The sequence below is a fragment of the Daktulosphaira vitifoliae genome, unplaced genomic scaffold, assembly GCF_025091365.1.
Source record: "Daktulosphaira vitifoliae isolate Bord-2020 unplaced genomic scaffold, ASM2509136v1 Scaffold_5, whole genome shotgun sequence".
In the NCBI taxonomy this organism is placed as follows: domain Eukaryota; kingdom Metazoa; phylum Arthropoda; class Insecta; order Hemiptera; family Phylloxeridae; genus Daktulosphaira; species Daktulosphaira vitifoliae.
In genome coordinates this window covers 6,581,985-6,596,118 of record NW_026099576.1, presented here as the reverse complement: position 1 = coordinate 6,596,118, position 14,134 = coordinate 6,581,985, and the positions used below count along the sequence as shown (strand labels likewise).

The 14,134-nt window shown below is 25.1% G+C and overlaps 3 protein-coding genes across 7 annotated transcripts; 2 read left to right on the top strand and 1 right to left on the bottom strand.

Annotated features, from left to right (window-relative positions):
• The first annotated feature begins 207 nt into the window (after positions 1-207).
• LOC126908549 (charged multivesicular body protein 2a) lies at positions 208-4,076 on the top strand. Its single transcript, XM_050690727.1, has 5 exons — positions 208-324; positions 567-763; positions 3,111-3,286; positions 3,387-3,521; positions 3,581-4,076. The coding sequence occupies exons 2-5, from the start codon at positions 590-592 to the stop codon at positions 3,789-3,791; spliced, it is 696 nt and encodes a 231-aa protein (XP_050546684.1). The 5' UTR covers positions 208-324; positions 567-589; the 3' UTR covers positions 3,792-4,076.
• Positions 1,340-3,104, top strand: LOC126908550 (parkin coregulated gene protein). Its single transcript, XM_050690728.1, has one exon. The coding sequence runs from the start codon at positions 2,249-2,251 to the stop codon at positions 2,927-2,929; it is 681 nt and encodes a 226-aa protein (XP_050546685.1). The 5' UTR covers positions 1,340-2,248; the 3' UTR covers positions 2,930-3,104.
• Positions 4,077-4,272: 196 nt separating the features above from the next.
• Positions 4,273-12,890, bottom strand: LOC126908547 (uncharacterized). 5 transcript variants are annotated; one of them, XM_050690723.1, is made up of 5 exons: positions 12,440-12,890; positions 9,819-9,909; positions 6,000-6,078; positions 5,470-5,788; positions 4,273-4,920 (listed from the first exon to the last, which is right to left on the bottom strand). In XM_050690723.1, the coding sequence occupies exons 3-5, from the start codon at positions 6,075-6,077 to the stop codon at positions 4,511-4,513; spliced, it is 807 nt and encodes a 268-aa protein (XP_050546680.1). In that variant the 5' UTR covers position 6,078; positions 9,819-9,909; positions 12,440-12,890; the 3' UTR covers positions 4,273-4,510. The 5 variants fall into 5 exon arrangements, with proteins under 5 accessions (XP_050546680.1, XP_050546678.1, XP_050546681.1 ...); XM_050690721.1 differs by lacking the exon at positions 9,819-9,909; XM_050690724.1 differs by lacking the exons at positions 9,819-9,909; positions 12,440-12,890 and adding an exon at positions 7,748-7,870.
• Between the last annotated feature and the right edge of the window lie 1,244 nt (positions 12,891-14,134).

Here is a 14,134-nt window from a genome sequence, read left to right as displayed (position 1 = left end):
AAAAAATAACACTAATACTTAATACGAAAACTGTTTCTAGCAATATAATGTATGATGTTAAGTTAACAACATAGCACAAAAATATTTACGAGAAAATAAATAAGTGATAAAACAGTTATCATTTTAACTGATAATCTTGTTAGTCAAGTTGGCAACTTACAAAATATATAGTCTTAAATTTATATTGTATTTATTATGCAGAAATTATCATTGTATCAGTTATCATTCAAGGTCTCTGATAATAAAAAAAAACTTTATTATTATATTTATTAAATAATTTAGGTAATATTTGCTTCTTTTATATAGACAAGACATATTAAATTAGTGAGTCATAACTAATATTATTTAATTAAACACTCAAAAAATTGAATAAGAATTTTTAATCAATATTTTTACAACATAATATATTATATTTTGTTCAAATTTAAAACCAGTATTTTAATTATTTTATTTTAAATTAATTGTTTTTACATAATGTGTAAAACCAATTTAGAACGCACTATGTTCTTATAAAATTGTTCAATATTGATGTCATATGAAGTGATTTATTAGTTTATTTTATGTAGGCATCTTAAAATTAATTACCATTATGCCTTTGGAATGGTTGTTTGGACGTCGGATGACCCCTGATGAAATGTTAAGAAAGAATCAACGTGCACTTACAAAAGCTATGCGAGACTTAGATCGTGAAAATGCAAGAATGGAACAACAAGAAAAAAAGATAATAATGGATATTAAAAAAATGGCAAAAGATGGACAAATGGTAAGTGTTGTTATACAAAAATTAATTGATTTTTTTATAAGATCACATCAATATACATAAATTTATAAGTTTCCTGATTACAACTCATTTCTACCTTTTTAAAAATTAAGATTTTATTAACATTCACATTTATTTGTAAGATTATATTAATTTATAAATTTTATGATTGAATATCGTTATAAATATAATAATAAAATTAAAAAGTATCCCAATGAAAATTGCATAGACGTAACTCAAATCATATTTTTGTGAAACTTAATTCAATTTTCTTCTTTCAAAAAATGAAATAGAAATCATTACAAATGTCTAACAACAGATTCTTTGTCTTAACTTTATTTTAAGTACACTAGAAAAATTATATTTTAAGTTTAGGATATTTTTGTAAATATATACAGTTGATGTTTATTTTTGGCTTATAAATATGACAAAAGTTTAATAATCTATTCAAGTATTAAATTAGTAGTTAAAAGATATGAATATTTAATTAAATACTTTAAGTTACTCAAAATATAGCTTTATAAATTTTAGGTTTTGTCAAAATANTAAGTTACTCAAAATATAGCTTTATAAATTTTAGGTTTTGTCAAAATACATTGTATTGAACTTTTGAATCTATATTATTTAAAAATATTGTATTTTTCTAAAGTATGATCATTACTATAATTTAGTTCAATAGTTTGGAATTCAAATCCTAGTGGTTATTTGAAGACATAAAATAAAAGTTGAAAATTTAACAAAAAATGAAATAATGAATTGTTATAATTAAGAATCACTTAAGATAAGGAGGAAAAATCTAAATGCTTTGTGACTCTTTAGTTTGTTAAATAATGAGATAATGTATTCATTTAATTAAATTTAATTAAATAGACACTCAAAGATATACTAATTTAATAATAATTTTCTTCGATTAACATAACTTAAGTTGTATATGTTTTATAAATTTCTTACTATTAATAAACCTACTAAATATTTTTATTAGCATGAATATGTTTTTAGGCTTAGGCTAGTTAAAAATTTCAATATCTGTCCTTTGAATATGTGCTGTTATTTTTTTGTATCGAGTTATAATTAGTATTGTTACTAAAATAGTTTCTCTAACTTCAATTATTTGTGTTAACAAAAGCCAAAGACTTATTCATAATTTAATGTTTTTCAGTGAATTAAAGAAAATGATTTGTTATATTTATTAGAGTTACATCATAGTAAAACATGTAGTTGTGTTTTATTTAATTTTAGTTTGATCAATAGTTTAGTTACTAGGTAACCTATTTATTGTATGTATTAGTATTTGTGTGACCGTACGCAATTTTCATTATTATAGTGAAGAATAGTCATAATTGTCAGCTAGTTGAAATTTTATGATTATGTTATTATTAATTACTATTAGTTATTATATGTGACTATTAGTTTATTAATATAGTCTGAAATATTTAGGGCTAAAAATTATTTTTAATTAATAAGTTAAATTTGTTTATTTTATTCAAAATGAATCAATTTATTCCAAAATCAAAGCGTGTTGTTCCACCATTTAGTTCTCAATCTCGACAACCTAATACTGTAGTAGTTGGACCTCCTCGATCTTATAGGTACCACACCAAAGTTGGAAATACAGCATTTCGTCGGTATTACGACCGAGGTGATTTTTTATTATCTGTAGATAGTGGCCGTATAATGTGGAAAACTTCTTTTGATAATATTGATTATCATCATTATTTACCAATATTTTTTGATGGTTTACGTGAAGTTGCTTATCCATATCGTGCTGTAGCAGAATGTGGGGCATCTGATTTACTAAAAAATGGAACGTCAGATCGCATATTACCTGTTGTACCTCAGTTGATTATTCCAATTAAACTAGCATTAAATACGGGACATCCTGATGTAGTTGTTTCTACTTTAAAAATGATTCAAACATTGGTTACATCAGCTGATATGATTGGAGAAGCTTTAGTACCCTATTATAGACAAATATTGCCACCCCTAAATAAATATAAGAGTATGAACAAAAATACTGGTGATGGCATAGATTATGCGCAATACCAACAGGAAGATATTGGAGATTTAGTTAACAGAACATTAGAAATACTTGAGCAACATGGGGGGGCACATGCTTTTATTAATATAAAATACATGATACCTACTTACGAATCAAGTATTATTAATTAATTAATTAAATATCTTGTATATTCCGTGTTTTAGTGGAGTTGTGTAAATTATTAGTAATATTACATTTATCCAAACTACTCTACTTTCCATTACTTTTTAACCATAAAATCACTTTTTAGATTATCTATATCTATGTAGACAATATATCTTGAATAGATAAATAAATATTTTGAGGATTTAGGAATCAGTAAAAATCATGGCAAGAGACTTAGTTCGAACAAGACGGTATCAAAAAAAGTTTATGGTCATGAAGGCAAACATACAAGCAGTTTCATTGAAAATTCAAACTCTTAAATCGCAAAATGCTATGGGTCAAGCTATGAAAGGTGTAACTAAAGCTATGCAAAACATGAATAGGTAAAAATATTAGTGATAATTTAAAAGTTTTAGATTCTACACTATTGTAATATTCATATTATGGGTATTCATTAACATAATATATTTAAAAAATATTTAGACAACTTAATTTACCCCAAATTCAAAGAATACTTCAAGAATTTGAAAAACAATCTGAAGTAATGGATATGAAAGAAGAAGTTATGAATGATGCAATGGATGACGCTATGGATGATGAAGCAGATGAAGAAGAAACGTAATATGTTACATTTTTCTTATTTACTTAATGTGCTAATTTTTTTTTTATCTTTTCAGTGATCAAATTGTGACTCAAGTACTAGATGAATTAGGCCTTCAACTTACAGATCAGCTGTCTGGGCTTCCAACAGCATCTGGTTCTATTAGTATTGCTACAACAGGGAAAGTACCTGTTGTTGCCCAAGACGGAGGAGGAGCAGCACCAGCTCAACCTCATGATGCGGATGCAGACTTACAAGCTAGATTAGATAATCTAAGGCGCAAATAGAATTTTTCACTATATTATAATTTTCAAGACACTTCTTTAAACATAACATTGTATTAATATTTAAATATATATTTTTTAAAAAATATCAAAGAAAAAAGTACTTGTTTGGTACTTAATTGAATGTTTATATTATTATGTAAGATTAAAATGTGATTTAGAGTTATATATTAATACTAAGCTTTAGCAAGAGAATATTCCACTTTTTTTATAAGGGGTATTTAATTTTAAAGCTTATACCAAATGTTTTATAAAATAATGTTTTAATAATATTGTAGGTATATATAAATTATAAATATGAAATATAATAAGGTACGGTAGCATAAAAATTTATATTTTATTTAGGTTCTTTATAAAAACGTATGTTATTTCAATGTTGAAATATTTTGTTTAATTAAACAATCTTAACTTTAATTATTAATGTACTTCTTGTTTTTAATTTTGACAAAATTAAAGGCACTGCTTATAACAAAAAAAAAACACATAAAAAATGAAAAAATATATTATTTATGCTTATTTATAAAAACATTTAAAAATAAATGAAGGTACAAAAGATACGCTGGTACCTGTTCTTATAATTCTGAGGTACTTAATTGTTTGTAAAAAAACAATAAAAATTGGTAAAAATTTACATTAAAATAAAAATAACATAATATTATAAAATAAAACAAAATTGGTAAATTGTAAATATAATGTTTGTTTGTATCACTGTTTACAATTGACTAAAATGCATACTTGAAATTTGGATTATTCGTATGCCACCCGGTAGCTTTAGGTCCAAATTTGTAGACTAGTCGTTTGCCTTGTACTGGTAACAGGACACCAGTCTTATAATAATATCGCATTGCTCTGCTGAATTTTTCATAGTTCATTCTTTCATTTCGCTTAAACTTTCCCCAAAGTTTTGCTACTTTATCACTCTGAACGAATCTAAACCGACCTTCTTCATAATTTTCCCAACAAATGTATGTAGGGCAATATTGTGCATCTAGAAGTAAGTCTCGTATAAATTCCCATATCCTACTTAATTTTGGTTCAGTTTTGGATCGTTTAGATTTTATTCCTCTTGGACGTCCTACGCGTTTCTTCTCTTTTAATAACACATTGGCTTTACAAAGTTCTTCATCGATATCTATAAGTTAAATAAAATAATTAATATAACTAGACTTAACTATTTTGAATAATGGACATATTTTGTACTATGCAAATCGTTTAAAACAAAGGACACGAATATTATTGCGACTAAATATTAAATATAACATAAAGAGAAGTCTTCCGTTTTGAAAATATACAAGTACAATATTCTCACATTTTTGACAAACTGCAGAGTCCTTAATGCTCTGAGGCTCTCGTTTTTAGAAGAATACTGAAATTAGGGATAAGAGCAAAGGGACCTACAGTGTACAATCTTTGTTGAAGTATAATTTTTTTTTAACTACCAAAGAAAATTTTCTTTTTAATTAGTGTTATTAACCAAAACATGGTCATTAAACAATTTTTTACGCTCTGAGTAACTTACTAAAATTAATTCGTTAGTATAAGTTTTTTTTAAAAACCTACATGTATACGAATAAAATTATAATTACAAAAATAATAATAAATAAACTTTATTTATTTATTAGCAGCAACCAAATGCATAACAGCTTGTTAAAACCGTATGCAACTAATAAACGATATTTACCTAAGATCGAAGGTAATACACAGTTATTATAGTTGTCAATCGATTGATAGTAACCGTTGTGTAAATTTGGATTATAAACAGGAACGCGCTGAGAAGATTCATGATTATGCGTCGAAGTTGTTATAGGGGTATGCCATGACGCAAAATATTGGTGCTGATTATTGTTATTACAATTATTAGTCACTTGATGATTGTAGTAATAAATTTCTTCTTCATGACTATTGCTACCATGAGACACACAATCATCTTTTAAATTCATTAACACCGATGCCAAGTCTCTTTCGTTTTCGCCGTAATTTGAATAACTATCCATATCCCACTATAATTCAAAATTCATTAATATCTAAATAACAATTGCTAATTTTAATATGTTTGCCTAATTAATCTTAATGCTGCGCTCGAGTTATAGAATATTATAGTAGCTTAATGACTCGTATTATTTAATTTAATAAATTATTATTCAATAAAGAAAACTTCAAATTTTTTCTACCCTAACCTTATGTGCCGAAAACTAAATAGTAAATTTTTACCTGCGGGGAAGTGTAATAATCCTCTGTGAGGTATATTTCGTTGGTCTGATATGCACCCTGATCATTCAAATCCCACATCCTTGAGTAAAAAACAAAACATTCAACTTGATAAGTTTTCAAATAAAAGTTGTTATTTTTTATAAATTATGTATTATATATATGTATAAATTATTTATATTATAATATAAACACACACCGTGTTAAATAAGTTAGGAAAATGGGTTTCATTGTTATCATCAGTACCGCCGTTAGGTTTTGCAAGCCGGTGCATACTAATTGCAACCCGAGATCAAGTAAAACAAAATTTCATATACAAATTGCATCCCGATAGCCCTTAAATTATAACCCAGATTTTATCATAACTTTTAAAGGTTTACACTAATTTAATCCATTTATTGAATGTCATGAGGCACACTTTCCGTACCGTGGTTTCCATTATCGTAAAAAATATTAATGTAATACAAGACAATTAGAATTTCATTTTGCAAATAAATGAAAAAATATTCTAAACATAATGTTAGTATCATAAGTTCATAGCGTAAAGTGTACAGTTATTGGCACATTTTTAACAACTTTAATAATAAAAACAGGTGTGTCGGTTATTGAAATAAAATAATTTTTTTTTAATAATTAGGCAGTCTGTTCGCTTTATATTTTTGTCAAAAATGTAATTTTAATTCAACTTTGAGAGTTACTACAATCAATTAAAAAAAAACCAGCACAATGGGGTCACGGCACAAATGTGTGCGCGGCATAATTGGGACAATTATAGATTATATTTGACAATGATTCACATCACCATCACACAAAAAAAAATAAGTTTCGATATGAATCTGTAAGATTTAATAATAATTTGTACATTTATCATTTTACAATTGCGATATTATAAATTTTCACTCAGATATTAAAGGCTTGTTAAATTATTTCTCCACTGTACTGAGCTATTAATCATAAATTAAACCTATAAAGCTTTAATTTAATAAAGGCTTAAAGTTGTCAAAACTGCCGGAACATTTTCAAAATTTGAAAATAAAAAATTGTTTACATGCGTAGGTGGCCTGTTGCAAACTTATTCCGTACTTAAATATGTCATTGGATGTTCGTAAAACGCAAAGAAATCGATTCAAAGTTACAAAGTTATTTTATCAAGATTTTTTCTTTTATTGTGTCTTTATTAATACTCTAATTGAACTGAACTAATGTTAACAATAAATACATAAAATTATCACAAGTTTACCTAGCTGAAAAAATTCCCTTTATTATTTTTATTATTGAAAATATCCTAAAAATAGGAAATTGTTGAATATGGCTGATTTTGGTGCTTTTAAACATCATAAACAGCCTTTCAGTTATACGAGTTTAAAATGTAATGAATCAAAGCGAATTTTTTTTTTGTTTTACTCTAGAGAATAAACTTTCTTTTAAGATATTTTTATGAAAATCCGATTAATATCATAAGTAAAATTGAAGTTTGAATATAGCTATAGGCATGTCAAAAAGTTTTTCTATTATGAAAATTTTTACTTTTTTAAAAAAAATTTAACTAAACCGTGTGCAATGTGATTTAAGTTAAAAATAATGTTCTATGGTTTTTTTTTCTGCGCGTCTTGTGTTTTTATGTAAAAAATTATATAATTTACAAATGTAAAAGTGCAATCTTTCGAATTGCTGGGTTTACTCGACTACAATGACTACAATGAAAACCCTTTTCTAATGCTTTGTTCGTAACAATACACTCATTTCCTTACCTTTTGAACACTTTTACAGAACATATAAATAACGCTTTTAAATTTTTTTAATCGAAGTATATAATTTAAAAACGAAATATTTTAACTAGAGAACCTTAAATTATTTTCAATTTTACCAACAAATACTTTAACATTTTTAATTTTAGATTTATTATATTTATCCTTTCTTATAAGCTACTACTTGTACAAGAGAAAACGAGTGCACCTGTACAAATCGACGGAACAGAAACGAATTCCTATTAGGTACCCGTTACCGACCGAACTATACAGACATAAAATATATAAAAGTATATTTTTGTTTGGCATTCAAAACACTTAATTTTAAGTTATCTATTTATTCGTATGGCGTATTTAATACTGTATGTTGCGAATTTTATTTAGGATTATTTTGAAAAAAATGTTCACGAGTTTAAATAATTCATAACATTTTCTTTATTAGAAATCAAATATGAAATGTTATTGAAATATCACTTTACAAAGCCTTAAAAAAGATCATAGAAGTTTTGTTACATAAAAGATATTTAATTTTTTACACATTGGAACTTATCTGAAAAATTAAAAGTGTTAGAAAATAACCAAAAATAGATTTGAAATAAGCGCAAAGTATTAACATTTTTTTTTTTAATTTCCCATAAAATTTTTTTTTTACCATGTATTAGTGTAATTAATCTTTTTCTTCGCCTTAATCCTAACTACTTGGGGTCAGCCACCCTTAAACTTCCATTTCCCACGATCTCGCACATTACCTACACTCACATCAGCCGTTTTCATATGGCATTTAATAACATCCATCCATTTCTTTTTAATTTTCCACTACTTCTTCTTCGTTCAAAATTCATTTCTATAAATGTTCTCACAGCTTCCGATTCCTCTCTCCTCATAACATGACTAAAACGTTTAAGTCTATTTTCTCACATCTTATTCACGATTGGTGCTACACTCATACTCAATCTTATATGTACGTTCTTTATCTTATCTTCACTAGTCACTCCACTCATCCATCTAAGCATTCTCATCTCTGCTACTCTGATCAACTTTTTTGTCAATCGCCCAACTGTCTAAACCATACATCATAGCTGGTCTCACTACAGGCTTATAGAATTTACCTTTCAGCCTCATTGGAATTATTTTATCGCATAACAAATTAGTGTAGTTAATAATTAAACAAAACAGTTTGTTTTGTATATCTAAAAAAAACATTTTTTGTAAAATTCAATTTGTTTATCGTACTCATCTAAAATATCTATAAGATTCAATAATTTAATTGTTTATAACACGTTTAATAATTCGCTTAAAATAAAATAAAAAATAACAATATAAATTTTACAAAATTATGAGATTTGAATACTCTTCTATTATATATAGCAATTATGTTAATTTATATTTGTTCAACCTTTATAAAAAATATAATTTTTGAAATCTTCATAATATTTTCTATTTAAGGGTATAAATAGTTATATCCGTAAGTTTATTGTAAAAAATTTATAGTGAAAAGTTCAGTTTTTTTTTTTTTGTAAATGACTATTTGACTCATCTTCAGAGGTTAGAGGGAACAAACTAATTTGATCTATCTGAAAATTTTCAGAGCTTATTTTTAAAATCATTAAAATAAATGTATGGGTACCGTAAAAAAAACAAAATTGATTTTCTAGAGCTACCCTAGTGGATACCTTTTTTTGTACATCTAGCTTAACAATGAAAATTAAAATTTATGAAAATTAAGGGAGATTTTTTTTTTAAGATGGACAAAATTTTTTGTTAATGACTTTCTTTTCAAATAGTTTTCATATTTTAGAAAAAAATACTTTTTTAGTTTACTCAACAAAAAATATGGTCTAGTGATAGCCCGTCCTCTCAAATGCCCAACATTAACTCAATCATTCAATGATACAACTAATAAAACTTCTCTTAAGATTTGATATACTTTTGATAAAATATGTACTTTTTAAAGTGAACTATTTGATTTATATCCCACATTGTACCTTAGAAGTTATGTCAGATAAAAAGTGAATAGAAAAGAAATATTATGTTAATATCACTATTATGAAAACTTTTGTGATTTTACACCTACCTAAGTCCTTAGTTTTATAGTTGTGATTTATTATCTATGATTGATAGCCGATAGTCGTTAAGTAAACAATAATATACATACTAAGAGAACCCTGAAAACATAATAATTTGTTTATTAATTTTCACTATTTTCAGAATATTCCTTATAAGCAATATTATATAAATTATTTATAGAATATTTTTTTATTAAAAACAAACATTAAAATTGAATATTATGCTGTTAATTAATTAAAAAATATGTCTAAATATACATAAGAAACTTTCTAGTTAAAAATACTTGTTAAGGAATCTACATCCTTCTATTTATGTTACATATTTCAGAAATCGTCTATCACTGTATATTACATCGTGTCATACAACGTTAATTTTACATTTTTATTATTAATAAAAGAGTAAATTATTAGTAATAAATTATAATTATTAATTTTATTTTGAATTAAAATTTATTCGAAATAATTAAGATAGAAACTTCTCGAAGATAGATAAAAAATATGCATATGAAAAGCATAGAGGAACATAATGCACACGGGGTATTGATGTACATCCCCATAATATTTCGTGAACTAGCAGTATTAGGCTTAAATTATAAGAAACAAAAATTATTGTCTGATTTAGTTTAATATATGAACAAAATTTAGTACCATTATTGTCATTATTCTATTGTTAAATACCAAAAAAGTAAAAATGTAAATGGTTAATATGAATGTTTTTATAAAGTTCCAAGAAAAACCTATTATACTAAAAGTTATATTTTAAAACATTTATAAATGATGTTGTTGTATAATTTACATATATACTTGACTTATAAAATATACTGTGAAACATATTGCAGAACATTTATTTCAAAAAATTCATTTGGTTAATACTGTGCATTTATTTTGAGGAAATCATGCACGCACACTTATTAAACATAGATTGTCATATCTAACAAAACACCACGTTTTATTAGAAAAAAATGTGCACATTATTTGAAAATTATAATAAAATTGAAAATTTAGAGGAATAATTTATAATTGTTCTTCGTCCCGAATTGATCAACTATAGGTAATTTTTAAAACTTCAAATTCTTTAAATTTTTATAACTAAGGGGACTGTAGTGCATTGTTCCCTGAAGTTTCTAGAATACTCTATCTCACCAAACAGATCTACTTAAAAGAGTTTATAATAATCCTATACTTTTTAAGAATTCATATTTCATTTTTCCAAAAAAGTATCTTTTTTGAAACAAATATACTCAAATTAAAAATTTGGACGTTTCATAGATGTTTGCTAGGAAGTTAAAGATTTAATAAATTTAGGTTTGCAGGGTGTACGAATAAATATTATTTTTTGTGGTGTTTTATTTTTATCATTAAAATACAACATTAGTTTTTCTTTGGGTACATGTCTTTACACCTAATTATTCTACAAAATTAAAATAGTCATGTAAGTTTCAATGAGCAAGTTGTTCGATAAAATTTTAATCTATTATTTCAAGTGACTGGAGATAATTACTTATGTCTTATAGGGGGTATCGGACTTTGTTTTTTTTAACACAAATGTTTAACTAACTTATAAAATAGAAAATTATCTAATTAAAAAAAGGACTGGTCGATTATAACTTTTGGACCTGTATTTCAGAAGTTATTAACATTTTTATAACTAGGCGGGAGGTGGAGTGAGGCTAATAAATTTCGGGTGATAAAAATAGCAGCACTCACTCGTCGCCTCTAAAAATCACTTTAAATTATTAATAACTTCTGAAATACTGGTCCAAAGTTGTTATCAACAAGTCATTTTCTTAATTATATAATTTTCTATTTTATAAGCTAGTTAAATAGTCATGGTTCCATTTAAAGTTGACACCTTTATAAGACAAAAAGAATAAACACAAAAAATAATTAATAACAAATAAACAAATAAACAAAGATACGTATATAATTAACAAAAATAAAAATAAAAAATGCTTAAAAAAGTTATTATTTCAAGAAAAATTGAGTGACTAGCATTAAAAGAAACACATTGTATTTTCTTTCATACTTTTATATTATCAAAATAGAAAAATAATTTTTAATGAATTTTGTCCACGTTACTCTGAATTATTTTATATTCATGGTACTGTTGCCAATTAATTTATTTTTAATAGAAAAATAATCGTGTTTAATAAGATTTAGTATTTGTTATTAACCTACATATGTTACACTAATGTTATATTTTAATTATCGATACACATTTAATACACATTAATACTATAAAGGCTGAACCATCAACTTAATTTTATAGTACTAATATATCATAAAGATACTTTTTTTTTTTTGAAATATACACTTAAAAAAATATTCGATATTTCATATACATATGCTAGAAGTTTTTAATGCATACAATATAAGGTAAAATTTAGATAAATAATAATAAAAACATTATATTTGCGAACGAATTTTCGAGACTTTTTGTTAAAACCACACTGCTCGTGTGTGTAAAATTAACGTGAATATTTAAAATATCATAATGATGTAAGGAAATTTTTAGATTATTTCTAACAGTGTAAACAATCTACAAATTCTAGATTATTTCACATCAGGACTACTTTTTATACGATAAATTTTTTGCTCAAATGTTATCAGTCTGGAAAAATAATCTTACTTTAACAAATTAATCATAGAACTCCGTAGGATATGCTGATATTTAGAGAAATTGATACTTTTTAAACCAAGACTGTTTCCGAATTAAACATCGATCCACAACTTCTTTAGGCTTGTTAGGTATTTAAACAATGCCAATTTATTTTTAAAATCGCAACTCGATAATTTTACTTAACCTACGATCAAACACACACATGCACTTAAACGCGGTCGTTCAATATTAAAATAAAATTACCACCGAACATTAGATTTAATAGTTGTTTTTTTTTTCCAATTATAATTAAGTTACAAGTTCACATCCGATTATATTACTATCACTTCTATTGCAATGTTTACACCGATGTTCAGAAGAGGACTGTAACTATCGGCTAGCTATACACGCGCAGTTAATTTAACATCATCGATACATAACTTTAACTGCCCTAGCCTCTAAGAGATTAACTGATCACACTCTAACTCGTTGGCTGTTCCTGGTCTATATCGACGTCCGTTGCCCCTCCAACACTGCATGTTTAATTCGTCCTTGGGTAAACATTGTACATTTTGTGATCTGACCTAATCATCGCGGTGTATATTTATTAACTATCTCTGTTTGTTTTGATTTTTTATTAATTAATTGAAATAAAAACATGATATGATAATTGTTCGTGTGATGATAAGCAGCATTTTTTAAAAATAGAAGCATTGAACAATTTTATATGAGAAAATAATGACTTGAATTAACAGAATTTTAAGTACAAAACGTCCATCTAAGTAATTTTCAGTGTTAAAAACTACATTTAAAAACAATTTTACCTTACATTACTTATAACAACATATGGTCAAAATTAAAAAAAATATAATTGTTTCAAATTTAGAAATTGAAGTTAGACATAGAACAACACTAGTTATAAATTTATGAAAAACATAATTTTAAATATATTCTAATCATCAAAAAATGTTCAATTATATTTAAATATTATTATAAAATTTATTATCTTCACGAAAAAATATTTCAATGAAATTAAATGAACATAATAACTAAAGTATATAAGGACTATAAACTGTTAAATAATTTAAATGATAGCCTTGTATTACAATTTTAAGATAACTAAAAATTAGCTAAATAATTTCGGTAGTACTTTTAATCTTTTAAATTATAAACTGAGGTATTGAACTTATTAAAATTATGTAGCTTAATCAAAGTTTCAGAAATAGTTTAAAAATCTAGGATTTTAAATGTATAAATGTATAAATGTCAACATTCTACAAACAATTATCGTAAGATTACTTCGGTATTAGATTAAACATTAGAATCCAATTCTTTTTCATCTCAGAGGCGTTAAAAAAATACTGATAATAATCCGTTTAATATTTTAAAAAAAATTTTTTTAATTTTCATCACTTATAGTGCTTAAATGTGTAATTGAGTTTTTACAGGTTTTTAGGGTATTTAAAATAAATTTTGAATACTTTAATACATAGATGATTTTTTTTGATAATTTATAATTAAATTACCAGACTAACAAAAGATTATTCAGAAACGCTTAATTATAATGTTAAAAGTGTCATTTTGTCAAATTTCGAAAAAAATAAATATAAGCGAATTTTTTAATTAATTTTACAAGGGTATTCAATACTATGAGTAGATTTACTCTTCATATAAAAATTATTGATGTTCTTATACTTAATATCATATAATTATTATCTATAAAAC